The sequence below is a fragment of the Lissotriton vulgaris genome, chromosome 7, assembly GCF_964263255.1.
Source record: "Lissotriton vulgaris chromosome 7, aLisVul1.2, whole genome shotgun sequence".
NCBI lineage: Eukaryota > Metazoa > Chordata > Amphibia > Caudata > Salamandridae > Lissotriton > Lissotriton vulgaris.
This window is the reverse complement of record NC_141695.1, coordinates 1,595,873,557-1,595,888,797: the sequence shown is the minus strand read 5'-3', so window position 1 is coordinate 1,595,888,797 and position 15,241 is coordinate 1,595,873,557. Positions and strand designations below refer to the sequence as shown.

The following is a 15,241-nucleotide window of genomic DNA, read 5'->3' as shown; positions in this document are numbered from 1 at the left end:
AGTACGAAAGGTGTTAGTCAAACTGTACAGATAATCAGTTAACACAGGGTATTCAACATCAGACAGTTTCTTGGGTCGTGGAACACCCCACACATTGGCAGGCCTCCCGAACACAATCTCATGGGGAGATAGTCCAATCCTGGTATGGGCCGTTGACCTGACAGACAGCAGAGCCAGGGGCAGAGCATCAACCCATGTGACACCAGTCTCGGGTACAATTTTGGCCAATATAGTCTTTAGGATGCCATTGTACACCTCCACTAGACCTGCTGACTGGGGGTGGTTAGCTGCATGAAATTTTTGTTTCACACCCAAGGCTGAACAGACATACTCCATTATTCAAGCCGTAAAGTGTGTCCCGTTGTCACTCCAGACCAAACGGGGCAAACCAAATCTTGGAAAGTACTCTTTCAATAGTACTTTGGCTGTAGTGATAGCGGTGCAGTCTTTGGCATGGTAGGCCTCCACCCATCGGCTGACGGTACAGACCACCATCAGGACATATTTCAAATTGTTACGTCTGTCCATCTGGATGTAATCCATCTGGAGGGCTTCAAAAGGAAAGGTAGGAGGAGAGAATCCTCCTTCAGGAGTTACTGTACCTTTACCCGGGTTGTACATAAGGCAAATCATGCATGTTTTGACCAACCTCTCAGCATATGCTTGTATCTTTGAGTTATACCAGGTAGGTTTCAACAGCTTACACATCCCTTTTGCACTAATGTGAGCAGGGCCATGGGCAATCGTAACTAACGGTAAAACATGACTGTCAGGCAACATCCATTGCCTTTCCATAATAATGTGGACCCAGCAACCATCAATTCCCTTTTTTGCCACATGCTCCTTCCACACCCTCAGTTCCTCAGGAGTAGCATGGGACTGAATATCAATCACATGCCCCCCTCTGCCACCCACCTAGCGGGGCCTCCCATATACATTCCTTCTTTTTCCTTAAGAGCTGGTTGTCTGGTCAGCCAGGGCATTGCCTTTTTCAACGTAATCCGTCACTTTCTTATGCGCTTTACATTTTATAATGACCACCTTTCTGGGAAATGTCAGCGAGTCTAACAATCGGTGGTTTAGGGGGCCAATGTGAATCTTCGTCCCATGTGAAGTAAGGAAATTCCTTTCTTTCCAAAGTCTTCCAAAATTGTGAGCCACCCCAAATGCATACTGACTGTCAGTGTAGATGTTAACCGTTATCCCTTCGCTTAACTCACGTGCTCTAGTGAGGGCCACTAGTTCTGCGGCTTGGGCAGAGCACTGCAGAATCTGAGCTGTTTCCACCATTCCCTCTAATGTTGTAAGAGCACAGGCCGCTGATGTGTTACCATCTGGCCCTCTGAGACATGATCCGTCCACATACGGTGTACCTTCTGGGTCTTCCATCGGGGTATCTTGTAAGTCAACCCGTCCCTTCGTCTATTCCTCTGTCCTCAATATACAGTCATGTGGATCTAAACGGGCATCCTGAGTATCCAGTGGGAGTAATGTGGCGGGATTCAATACAGTGCATCTCTTGATGTTAATGTGGCTGAAAAAGAGTGTCAATTCATATCCTGTGAGTTGTGCGCTAGTGGGGTACTGTGTCTTGGTGTTATTAAGGAGGGTAACACAGAATGGGGGACCATCAGAGTCAAGGGGGAGTTCATGACGATCCCCGCACTCTGACGGACCATGAGTGCGGCCGCAGCTGTCGCCCGTAGGCATCCTGGGAGAGCCCTCACAACAGGATCTAAGGTAGCTGAAAAATAGGCACATGGTTGATGGTGACCTCCGAACATCTGGGTCAAGACAGCGCATGCACAGCCGTCTGTCTCATGTACAAAAAGAAAAAATTGTTTGTTATAATCAGGAGTACTGAGGACTGGAGCAGTACACAAAGCTCTTTTTAAATCCCGGAATGCCTGCGTATCCTCTCTAATCCATGGAAAGGAACTGTCTGATATGTCTTTAGTGGTGAGGGCAAGAAGAGGTTTGACCATGGCCGAAAACTTGGAAATCCACTGTCTGCAGTATGAGGTAAGGTCTATGAAGGCTCGCACCTGCTTTTGGGTTCGCTGGGCCGCCATAGCATTGATGACAGCCACGCGATCCGCTGTGAGTTGCCTTCCCTTTTTCGAGAGGAGATGACCGAGGTAGTTCACCTTCTCTCGACAAAATTGGAGCTTCTTTAAGGAAACTTTATGGTTGTGTAATGCAAGGTGGTGCAACAGGCGAATGATGGCATCCTTACATACGGAGTAACTATTAACAGCTATAAGAAGATCATCAACATACTGAAGTAGTGTGGAGCCGTCAGGGAGTTCCAAGGAATCTAACTGGCTTTTGAGGGCTTGACTATAAATACTGCTATTGGTCGGGCGTTGCCGGACAGGAGCGTCATCCCTGGACCTACATTCTTTGTCTTGCGGACAGTCGGGCCATGGTTCCGAGTCGGCCTCTTCTCCCTAGAAGCGCGAGGCTGAGTCTTCCCTGTTCGGGTGTTTTCAGCTAATACAGGAAACTCATATGTCCAATGACTGCACCCTTTACAATAAGCACACTGAACTGTTTGGAGGGCTCTCGTGCGTTGAGGGCCTGAGGGGGTAGACTGGTGAGCCCTCAGAGGGGGTTGGGGCTGTGGTCTGAAATTCCTGCGGGCATCGGGACCTCGGGGAGGATAAGCCTGCTCCAGAAGTACCTTAGTCTTAAGTTCCTTAGCCTTCTTACTTTCCTGTTCTCTATCTTCATTCTCCCTATTCTCATGATACTGTGCCATAGCCAAGATACCAGTCATAGTCTGGGCAGACCACGTACTCTCAACTTTCTTGAGCCTGGAAGAAATCTCAGGAAGCAAGTTGCTGACAAACTTATCGACATATACTGGGCCCGAGCCTGGGACACGAGGATCCAAGCCGCTATGTCCCTTATACTCTGTCTCAAAACGGGTGAAAAAGTCAGCCACACTCTCATCCTTACGTTGTCTACAAGCATTTATTTTATCCCAGTTGACAACAGTTTCTGGCAACATTGTTTTCATGAGCGTCAATATTTTACCTGGTAAGGCCAAAATGGTAGCATCTGGCTTTGTCCCTCCCTCTTGTGCGTTTTCCATGGCCTCTAAAACAGCCCACTTTCCCCCTAGCTCCTGTTCATGATCGGTGCATCGAATCTTATCCCATACGTCAGTGGGGACAACTGTACCGAAGAGTAAGTCTATATCATCCAGGATAAGAATGCCTGTAGAACAAATCTGTCCCAGCTCCTGATAGAAGGCGTCCGGGTTCTTTCGGGGGGTCAGGCAGCTGACCTTTCAATTGCATGACCTCTGATCTTTTCCAGGGGACGTGGACCCATACCCTACGCCAATGAGCATCAACTGCCTGGCCATTATTTTGTGCTGCAGTGAGCGGTGGAAAATACACTGGAGCTGCCTCTCTTATGGGCATAACTGTCTCAGGAGGGGGGTTGGGGAATGATGTCGCGTTGCGATATGCAATCATAGTGGAGAAGGCATTGTACATTTCCTCGCCCTGTATATGTCCCTTCATTACCTGTAATCGTAAGTTAATCAGACTTGTCAGTATTTCCAAGAATAAGGCCTCAAACTTTTTCATTACCAAAGTGCACATGTACTCAGCCATAGTAGTCTGTTGCATGATCGTCCACTGAGAGAAGGTGGACCATATCTCTTTAAACCCGTAAAGATTCCCATTAATAATCCAGAATTGACATTGCTTCCTCTGTGTGTCTTTTTCTTCGAGACCAGCCAAGCGTATGGCAGATCGCAGGGAATCTCTCCTTGGTGTCATAAAGAGTGTCTGTAAGTTGCGTCCCACGGAAGTAAAAAATGAGTCAGGTCTGATAGGAGTAAGGGACGAAAGATCAGGTGTACAGGGTTTAGAAGGGTGGGGTGTTGGAGCCGTCTGAAAAGCGGAACTGGATGGTGAGCCTAGGGACAGAGGAGCGGGGATAGGATGGGGGTGGGGGTGTTACCGGGGAGATCTGAACGGGAGGGGCCATAGGAGCAGGGAGGGCTGGCGGGGCAGTGGGCTGAGGATGAGGCTGTGGGGCAGGCTGCGCGGCATGATACATAGGGGCATAAGCGGACGGACCCTCTAAGATAGTATTGAGCAAGGAATCCCCCTCCTCGTCCGTTTGCTTTTGTCCCTTCTTATCTCTAGCGGGGTAACAGCCCTGAGTCCGGGCTCGGCGCTCCCTATCGGCTATTTCAACTGATCTTTTTGCCCTATCCTGTAGATGTTCCCTAGCATGGTCAGCCATAGACATACGTTCCTGTTTCCTCTCCTGAGCCTTCTGCTCTTTAGCTCTCTGCTCTATCTCTTTCCTCTAAAATCGGACAGATTCAAACATAGAAGGGCGGGCTCTTTTTTTCAGAAATTGTTGTTCCAAGTTGGTGAGAACTTGGGAAGCAAAGGAGCCATAAGGCGGCCACTGCAATTCCGAGTTACTTTGCTTCGTATATTTTACCCAAAAGGAGGAAAACATTATGGCCGAAGGACCATGTTTGACATACATGGTGTGACCAGGGGTCCCCTCTTGAGGAAGCGGGCAGGCCGCCTCCAGCTGGGAGTCCTGCGCACACATACAACAACATAATTTCTTAAACTTACTACTGGCCGGCATGTTTGTAAACAGATAACAGACAACAGCGGGTCTGAAAACTCTCCTCGCTGGCTTGGCTTTTACAAAAGTCAATAATAGCAGAACCATACAGACTCGGTGGGTGATCAGCCCACCCTTACCTGACAGGGGTAGTTCTCTTCTGCAGACGCAGGGCCGTGTCCTGTTCCAGAAATCACTGTTAGGGGACCCCAGCGAGGACGCGGTCACGTGGCCCAGACCGGGTGGGGAGGAACAGCGGGCGAGTCGTTCGGCTACCGGACTGCAAGAATCCCTCGGGTAGGGTACCTCCGTCGGAGTCTCTCCGTCCACCTCCTCACAACCACCGGGCCTGACCTTCGTACTTGTGGGGTCCATATTCGGGCACCATTTGTAAAACCGTAAGTACCCACCTACGGCATCCCGGTGGCGGGGGGACCGGCCAAGTCTACCATATCCTCCTTAAGTAGTAAAAAAGAAGACACTGGAGCCTTCGTCTGCAGGAGGAACAACAGTTTATTGGTATAGCCCAGGCTATGGAACAGAGTCCCAAGCTCGTCAGCGACAAGACAGAGGAAGCTGCTGCTTCACTCTGCAGCGTACAAGCCTTATATACACATTTCCCCCACAAACATACGTAGCTTAATCATGCCAGTCTTGGTTCAGAAGGGGAGGATGTTGAAACAGGTGGTGTAACCAAGTCTTGCAAAACAGGATGGGTGTGTGCAGGAGTCCAGTCCGAGGGTAGTGGGAGGCCAATTCTTTGTTCCCCTTTTCGGAATTGGAGCAGGAATGGCAGGGTGGTTGTGACAGTTAGAATTTCATCAGACATCAGCAGAAACGCCCAGGAGGGTTGTGCAGAGGTGTTTGAAATGAAATGGCAACACAAAAATGGAGTCCTGCCACAAAATGGATGCCGACAAAAAAGACACTTTTTCTCAGTGCAATTAGTCTGAAAAGCTAACCCCACGGCTGTTAGGGAATAGCGAAAGCAACACCATCAGCGGACAATGTGCAAAGACTCTAGAAAGTCTCTTATGATCAGCAGGTATTGCCAGACAGAGAATCAGGAATCAGCACGGCATGCAGCTTCAAGAACGCAGGACAGGTAACCATTCACGTGAACAAGCTGAGGAACTCTTTCCCACAGGAATCTTTATAGTACGCTACTTCCTTTCTTCTTCTAAAATGTTGCATTCTATCTCTTCGGGAAGCCTCTTATTGGTGATTCATAGTGGTATGACAATCTATTCACAATGACTTTACTACTATTTTCTAAACACTCTTTGTCTAAATATTGTATAATTTCCAAGAGAGGTAAAGAACCTGGTTACAAATGTATCTAGAATATTATAACAGATACATTTGTCCTCAATATCCCTCGCCTAGACAGGAAAGTAACCTAGAAGACCTTTAGAAACAGGCTAAATATTTACATTCTAAGGCAGCATTAGTAACATTTGAAGGACAGGAGCATGGGAAATACATCCTCTGACAAATCTGAGGCCTACATTATTTTAGCAAAACAGAAAATAGTTTCCAAAAACCTACAATACTTTCACAAAGAATAAAGCGGTCTCTTTTGTTGTTTATTTCTCTACAGTTAGGAAAACAGAATAACATTCAGTTAGCAATATTCACATTATTTTAACTACGAAAAATCAACTATCGTGCCTTGTGCACATTTCTCATGTTATAAACTCTTGTGTTATATTTGTAGTTTTGTGTATGTTATCGAAATACATGCATTTGAGTGGATTTCATCTAGCAAGTTTCATTTGAAAAAATTGTGTTCCATCAATATGATCCTTATTCTGAAGATCGGATGTGATATCAGAGACTACTGATGCTAGGAGAGCTGCTGGATTTCTCACAGCACTACAAAATAGAATGCAGGATTTCAAAGCCTCCTTTCCCAGGACGCAACTTATAACATCATCCAGAATCCCACCCTGCATTAGTTTGAAGCGTGCCGTACATAAAAGGTTCAGCCCTTCGATATCTTCGTCATGTGTTATATTCTAGCATGTAATATACATATAGCAGAAAAATATCTAAGAACGTGCAGCTAATGGACACATCCTTGTACCTGCTCTCCAGAATCTCTCATGTAGTATTTTCTCCTAGGGGCCTTGGTCAGGTCCTCGAGTGAAGGGATGTTCCTCACCGTTCCTGGAAGTGCCGCTCCTTTTCTACCATGGAGGACACAGCAGCGGAACTTACTACTCTGGAGCAAGGCATTTTCCTAGGTTCAGTGGGAATAGCTAAAAGTTCTTGACTTGGTTCAACACCACGTAACTGGTGTTGCAGAGTTTACTCCGAAGTTATGACAAATATAAAGTACTGTCTTTGCAGATCCTGAACTTTTGGCATATTATCCTGTATGTCCCCTCTATGTTGTGCCGTCTGCACCAAAACGCAGGCCTCATCTCCTCATGTATCTTTGTGAACTGGGCAGTAAACAATCAAATCGGTTAGCTATCTTACCATTGTAAGGATTATGTGTCCACATGGACATTTGGTCTGATAGCATTCACAGGAGGTTTAAATGTTGTCCACGTACTATACTGTACTCTAGCCTTAGAGCCCGACGTATCTCGCTCTACCAACCATTAAAGGCCCGATCCTTCGGCGAGGGCCTTAAACAAGGAAGAGGGCCTTTAATGGCTTGGAAGCCCAGTACGGAGGGATCTAAGGCTATTAGAACATTCTGCCCCTAGAGGGCAGTATGTTCTGATTTGTAAAACAAAGGCCACATGGAGCCCAAGGGGGTTGAAATCCCCTTGGGCTCCATGAGGCTTTTGTTCAAAGCAACAGCTGTGAACAAATATTGGAATGTTGATGCTCCGGGCGTCTACTGGCCATTAGAAGCCGGGAGCACTCCTTTCTCTTCAATGGAGCTCTCAATATTCCAATGTTCTAATACCACACAATTAATCACTTCCTTTTATGAAAATTACAACACAGTGTCTTCAACATCCTACCATTTTACTATCTCTCTGCAATTGTATACTCCTACACACAAATCTTCACAAATCACACAATAGAATATTATGAAAATTATTTAGAAAAATATATATTGTATTAAGCCTCTCATATTATTAAAACCTTTAAAAACATGTACATCCAGAACGTAGTTTCCAGCACAATAGAGGATTTGTCAAGTACGGAGACCCTGATGTTTGAGGCACTGATTGGTGAAAAGCTCTGAACCCCCGGAGTGAGGCTAGTGATTTTTTTTAATGTATGTGATGGAGACAAATAGGACCGTGAAAGAAAGAATTGCAGTTTGAAAATCACATTAGGGGGTGACCCTTGATTGACAACAGTGACTTCCTGGTTGAGGAATTTGGGGTCCTGGCGGATGATACCTTTCACGATTGTAGTTTTAGGACACCATAGAGGATTTTTTATGGACTTTGGAAAAAAGGTCAAATGGGGTTCCGTTCTATCGTAGGTGGAGCAAAGTGAACAACAATCTGATCATTGCACCGGTGTTTATGCTACCAGTAGATGATATAGGATTACTGTCTACTAGGGATTGGGTAATTGTAGAGGAAATGGACAGGCCTGGAGAATAGAAGTGGGCAGAGGTGCTAATCTATAGGTGGGGTAGTTCTGTTAGGATATAAAGGAAGTAGGGTATAGACAGTGGTATAGGTAAGTCAGTATAGGCAGGGGTCTAGTTAATAGGTTATGGTATAATAGTATTATGGTGAAGGTAGCAGTGGTGGTAGGGTATATGAGGGGTATAGTTGTGAGGGTATAGGTGGTGATATGGGTACAATAGTAGAGATAAGGATGGAGGTAGTCAGTGTAGGGGAGATGAAGAAGTTCTAGGGTGTAGGGAGGGCTAGAGGACTGGGTAAACAAAATATCTAAGTTGAGAAAGAAAGAGCGAAATGTGGTTTGATATAGGGTGTCATTGTACCTACCACAAACAAGACAGGGTGGCTAGAAAGGAAGGATGAAGAAGTAGGGGTACAGGAGTGACCCTGTAAAATGGAAGGGCAGGATCAGTGTGATCCTTGAAGGATATTAAGGAAGGGTGGATTAGGCAGTTTGAAAGTTGAATTTGTTTGTGAAAAAAAGGAAAGAGTTCTTGGAGATGGTACTAGTAAAGAATTTTACTCAATATTTTTGTCTCCAGAACCACTTACAACCAAAAAGAAGGTGGTAAAAGCTGAAAACTGAAAAACACAGTTGATGTAAAGCGTCTTGCACTGGGACACCTATAACAAGAATTTTCACCTGCGGAAAGTATGGGAAAATCAAGTTTACGCCCTCTCATTCAAGGAATAGGTAGACAAAAAAGGTTTCAGGCAAATAAATCTAAATAGTTGTTATATGCTGAATACATATCACAAACTTGGGTAGATATGTGGATATTTCTACTGGAGGAACCTAGCTAATGGCAATGGAGCGCTATTCAGGGCCGGCTACCAAGATTATTGGTCAATGGCTGTGGAGGACAGGGCTACTGTGTTTTTTAAAGGAGAGGAACATAGTGAGGTGTCGAGATGTAGTGAGTCTTCAACTCATTCCTGAATTTGAGTTTGGTTGGCGAAGTTCTCATCATCACAGGATGTTGTTCTGAATCCTGTGTACATGCATGGAGAAGTCTGTTTCTTGTTTTTTTCTTTCTTACATTTATTTAGCTTGACTGCAGTATTCTTGAGACCTGTTGGTAATGACTAGTTTGTGAGCCAGATAGGTGAGGGAGTCATTCATGGTGACCTTGTGCATCGTGCTTAATTTGAGCCGGTGTTTGCTGATTCTCACTTACTTATTTAAACCGGCAATTATCAAAGTCTAGCACAAAGTGGGGTTGTTTGTCTATTTTTGAGGTGAGCACATCAAAGTGTTTACAGTTTAAAAACCTATTTAAAAAAATACCAGCCCGTCTAGGCCATTTTTGCAACTTTTGACTAGCATGGAACAGACCAAATTCTTACACTCCTAGGAGTGTGATGATTAGAAGTTGTGTCGAAGCTGGCATTTGGCGATGGTGGCAGGGGCAGTGGGTGGTGCAAGCAGCAGTGACTTCCTAAAATACAGGTTTGTCCCTGGCACATACTTTTTAACAACAAATCAAGTGCTGGATTCATCTGGTTTTGAACATGCTGCATGTATCCAAGGGGAACCTGTGGAGTTCCATCAGGGTAGGTGCGATGTCAGTGAACTTCTTCAGGTCTGTCACGAGGCATGCTGCAACGTGTGGAATGTCCTTTGGGGAGTAGTATTGTATCTGGGAAGCCTCATAGCAAAACTGTTCCTCCATCCAGATGTGAGAGACCGACAGCTTGGAAGGGAAGTATGGAGTCACTTTAGTTACAAGGAGACCAGCTTGGCTTTTTTCAAGATGGGACAAGCTGCTACTGTACCTTCTTGATCTGCATAAGCAAAAGGAACAATTGATGGACAGAATGCTGAACAATGCAAACATTCACCCCCAGTCACAAGGAGCTGGGTTTAATTCATTGTTATTTTGCTCACCACGCCACCCTAGTTTGGACCCAGCCATATGCAAATTATTCTTGTCCCTGTTCCTAATGGGAGCAGTCCAGCCCGAACTGCCAGGCCAGGTCCTTCCTGGACCAGAAACAAGCACCCTGGGACTGGTTTCTGGGCATCACCCCTCATCAGCCAGGCTAGCTTGAGTTGAGTGGCGCAGTGAGGATGGGACCCATGTCTTGGCATACCCTTCCCACTTAGGACGACAAAAGCAAAAGGAACAATTGATGGACGGAATGCTGATCAATGGATACATCCCCCCCCCGCCCCCTCGCAAGCATCTGGGTTTAATCCATTGTTCCTTTGCTCACCACGCCGTTCAGTTCGGACACAGTTATAAACAAATCAGTCATGACCCTGTTCATCATGGGATCAGTCCAGCCCAAACTGCCAGGCCAGGCCCTCCCTGGACCAGAAACAAGCATCCTGGGACGGATTTCAGGGCATCACCCCTCATCAGCCAGGCTAGCTTGAATCCAGTAAGCATGGGATCAACATCTAGGCATACCACCACTCAAATTACTTTCATATTTCACTATACTAATTCAAAACTAATCCTTTATGGGTTCCGGAGTAGCTTGCTACTCACCAAAAAAGCCATTTCACGCCTCGTCAGGCGTAGTAAGCGCTATATAACTGCAATTACAATACAATATAAATATAGCAATACACTACTGCAAGTGCGCATTTTTTGCCCCGGGCGGTGGCCGTGTAATTGATGCACACAAGTCTCCTCACCCTCTTCAGATATTCAGCTCGTACCCGATGCAACCGCCCTGGTTTTCTCTCCGTTTCTTTATACATAATGACGTCAGCTTACTAGAAATTCAGAATCCTCGTTGATTTCTCTCCAAGGAGCCGCTAACAGTTTTTGGGCTGAGACGCGGGACGTGCGCTGAATGCAATGTGCCACAAGATGGCGCCATTGAAGTTCTAAAAACCGAATACCATGTTAACTGTAACACTGTTCTGTTATTAATACGATTGGCTTTAGTTAGCTTGGTGACAAGGATGGGGAAGCTGAGTTTTGAGCCTCGTTGAACTTGGTTCAAAGGTAGTCCTGAAAAACGCGCACAGTAATGGCCTCCCTTATGCACCCCTCTCTTTAAAATGCTCTCCGTTCTACAGTCCGAAGAGAGAATCAAGCTTCCTCCTTATGGGCTTTGATTGTTATAATATCTTCTTCAAAAACTCACTGCAAACATGACCGTCACAGGGTGATGGGGTACAGGAGCCATGGTGCTGTAGACCTCATGCTTTCAAAGGCACCGCTTTCCGACGCCAACATGTATTTTATTTATTGCTAGCAAGCCTTCGTCTTCATTAAAACTGTGGAATATTGTGTGTTCAGTGGCCACTAGATGGCGCTGGCGCCACGTATTCCGATTCCCAGAAGTACCCTTTTCTTAATGCTTCAAAGAGGCGCTGTTGTCCCACCTGTCAAAAAAACGCAAGACGTATCCAGGGGGCCCGCATTACGTTCTGGTCCTAGGACTCGCACTAACTTATCACATGTCTGATTGCTAGTCTCTGAAGTCTTCGGATCACGGAACCAGAATGTGCCTTGACCTAAAAAAGTAGGCCACCTCACAACGATAGATCTTTTGGGGTTGCCAAGGGGAGGCTGTGGTATACTGTGTACTCGACCCCATAGTCAACCCACATGAGGTTCAGGAAACTCCTGAAAACTGAACTCTTCGACCACACTTGGAGTTGAAACTGTAGAGCTTATGAAAAATGGGTTGCTTTGAAAAACCTCGACGTGGTTACCGCTTATGAATGGACTCTTACTTCCAGTAGTCGGCCTGTTCTAAATGACCATGCTCCGTGCTTACTTAATTTGAGCTGGTGGGCCCCACCGGTACTCATTTTGGGGACCGGTACTTATCTTCCAGAGAGCAAGAGAAGGAAAAAAAAACACATAAAGGGGAAAGAAGGGGAAAATAGAAAGATGGAAAATCGTCACAAAGTGAGAAATCAGACAGCAGCAAGCGTTAGATAAGAAGACGGTGAGTGCCTGGAAGTGGAATGGAGCGGCATGAGGTGGATTCAAAACTACGTAGCATTGGCGTTCGGGGCACTAACATTTAAAAGCACCGGCCGCCAGCTTCTAAGGAGAGCTTTGAGCACTGGCTATCATTGATGTACAAATTAAGCCCCGACAGTGCTCTAAATTTACTGAAAGGTAAGAAACAGCGCTATACAAAACTCCTCAATAAATAAGTAAATACCACCGACACGGTCTGTCATATGTGTCAAGCGAAGTATTTGGTATCAACTAATGTTACCAAAAGACTCAATGTCACTAGGACATCTAGGGGCAAATGTACAAGCCCCTATCGCATCACAGTGCCACTCACTCTCAGTGACGTTGTTTATTTATATATTTCTTTTTTATTTGTTGTGACGGCGATAGGGGCCTGGCCTTATTTACAAGGCAACGTTAAGCCATTTAACCTGGCTTAACGCCTCCTTGTAAATAAGGCACCCTGGGGTGGGCAGTGGGTGTTGCGGTGGACGTTCCACCGCAACACCCATTGTTTTTGACGCTGCCCCCTATTTATAGGGCAGCGTAAATAGGAGGCAGCGTCAAAATTAAGACCAGGGAAAGCCTGGTCTTAATTGGTGAAACAAGGAGAAATGCTTTATTTCTCCCCGTTTTTGCTTTTTCCATGTATGATGCTCTGTGCAGCACACATGGAAAAAGCAAAAGGCCTTGGATTGTTTATGTTTGGGACGGTTATACAGCAGGTGATCAGCAATAGTCAAATGGCGCTCTAAGGTCTATCACAAGTACAAATCAGCTATGGCAGGTAATCTGGCACAGTGCATAAGGTAGGCAAAAATCACCACATCCCCACGTGTGTGGTCAGCAGACCGCTTATGCTATATATACAAATCCTCTGCACACGTTCAAAAGTAAATACATAAAGTTACATAAAATATCACAATGATGCTTGTCTTTATATTTTCTGATGTCTTTAATTCAAGATCTTTTAGCCTTCTTAACCAACACGTGTTTTGTCAATGTTACAGGGGATTACTCTGCGACTTCTTCAGGGCTGAGGTCAGTTTCAATTAGTCTCTTAGTTCCAGTGATAATTCCAACCCGTAATGGGGTTCCTATCTGTTCTGCTCCTGGACATGAAGACTTGTGTCCGGAAAGCTAAAAATGCTTCCAAATGTAAGGGAGTTTCTTTTAGAAGAGCTGCCGCATCCGGCAGTATTAGGTAGAACCCTTCAGCTCTCCAGGCCGGGGTGTGTTCACTGTGCATTAAGCAGCACACATAAAAGTGACAAAATGGCATTTCAAGATTGTTTCTGTGCAGGAAGAGACACCTTCCTGCACATAAACTATCTCCCCTGCACGCAGACACCCTTGCACTATGATGCAAGGATGCCTGCGTTAGCGCTACACTGCTAAGTGTAGAGCCAGCACTGGCGGAACGCAAGGCTGCACCATATCCTTGTAAATATGGTGCAGACTTGCGTTTCTGAAGTGGCGGAGTGAGGCTTAAGCCATGACGGCTAACACCTCACCCCACCACTTCCTTGTACATGTGCCCCTTAGTTTATATGCTATGGCATGGATTTCCTATCAGAAATCAATGCTTTCACGTATTTTAGACTCAATTAGTTCATCTGAACTGAACCAAGACTACAGCTCCCATAATGCACTTTCTTTTTTCGTTTACGGAAAGCCAAGGGCAGGACATGCAATCATCTGGTACCCGTAGTTGCAGCACCGTTATTTCTCTATTGAAGTATAAACTCTTCTGATGGTTATTCTCTCGCAGTCTGATACATACTAGTGTTAAGTTAGATGCAAGGTGCTTACAGGCACCAGGGAGCTAGAGGGCTATATAAGATTGTTAAATAAAATAATAAAATATTTTAAATGTCGGTTTAACAGTGCAGGGAAATAACTCTGCTGTTGTTAGCTGTGGATGGAGTTAGTATGCTCTCTCTGCTGACAGGTGAGTTGGATGGTAGCAGAAATCAGTGCGAGACTACCGCCTCTGTATCGGTTTGATAATAATAAAAAAACATATTAACACTTATGTACACAAGTACACTCCAGAGGCACACAGTTTTCTCATGTTGTTCCTTCCTTCTGGTTAAAAGATATTTGTTCCAACCTGGAGTAATTCAGAATCCTTACCTGGGTAAAATGTACTAGAAAATGTGAGTTTTTAAAATAAATTTTTTCCACAAAAAGAGCGAACACATCTCCCAATTAAAGAATGCACTTCTGTAATCCTTTGGGAAAAATCGCTTTTGTATTCCATTTGACCACATTGACTTGTGGCAATGTTTGTTGTCAAAAGGTTGTTTGTTTCTATGAGCCAGTTTTATTGAATAAGCCCTTCACATCAGGTTTAATTGACATAAGTAGCGCAAATAAAAGAGTTGTGTAGTAGCAAAAGTGAGTAAATTACAGAGGAGTTAAGTCTACATTACACAAGGGGTAAGTTACATACATGTTCTTGAACTTTTGTTCCTCAGCCCCCACTTGGTCGGCGCAGGAGGCGGGGGCTGTAATGTGAGTGAGCGAGTAGGCCTTTCTGCACACAGGGCTTCAATTATCTCCCTCTCTGTCTCTGTCAAGGCTGTGGTCACGTGCGGATGGAAGACGCCATTTCCGAAGTAGAGTTCGAACACGAGATCGTTGACGTGGTTTCCGTCAGCGTGGAGAAGGAGGTGATCGTTAAGGCCAGTGAAAATCCTGAGGTGATGTGCGAGTCGCTTTTCACAATGATGACCTAGTGCGGTTGGATGTCGCTACAATTGTCTGGCCTTCTAGGGAGAACACATGATCATTTGGAAATTTGTTCTTTGTTCCGAAACTGATAACATCACAATGATAATGAGTCAATTTCATGGTTCTCCTCCAAATCAATGTTCTGCCTCTTGTAGTTGGGTAGTCTTACCCCGCAGAAGACAAAACAAAGGGGATGAGGCCTGAAGTGTGCATTCAAGGGCTCTTGACTGAGGGCTTGGTCTTGTCCTTTCGTTGAGTAAATAGTTAATATTGCAATTGAGGGGGTGTCATATCACATTTTAAAACCTCTTCACTGCTGGTCGCAATCAGATTTCACACTTGAAGTTAGCCTCTCCCCAT

At 45.3% G+C, this 15,241-nt stretch overlaps 1 protein-coding gene across 1 annotated transcript in view; it reads left to right on the top strand.

Annotated features, from left to right (window-relative positions):
- LOC147706051 (uncharacterized) overlaps positions 1-14,970 on the top strand; it is a 208,407-nt gene extending 193,437 nt beyond the window's left edge. The window contains exon 11 of the mRNA XM_086929020.1: positions 14,729-14,970. Coding sequence (XP_086785146.1) covers positions 14,729-14,886 — 158 coding nt within the window. The 3' untranslated portion in view covers positions 14,887-14,970. The remainder of the gene's footprint in view (positions 1-14,728) is intronic.
- Positions 14,971-15,241: the final 271 nt, after the last annotated feature.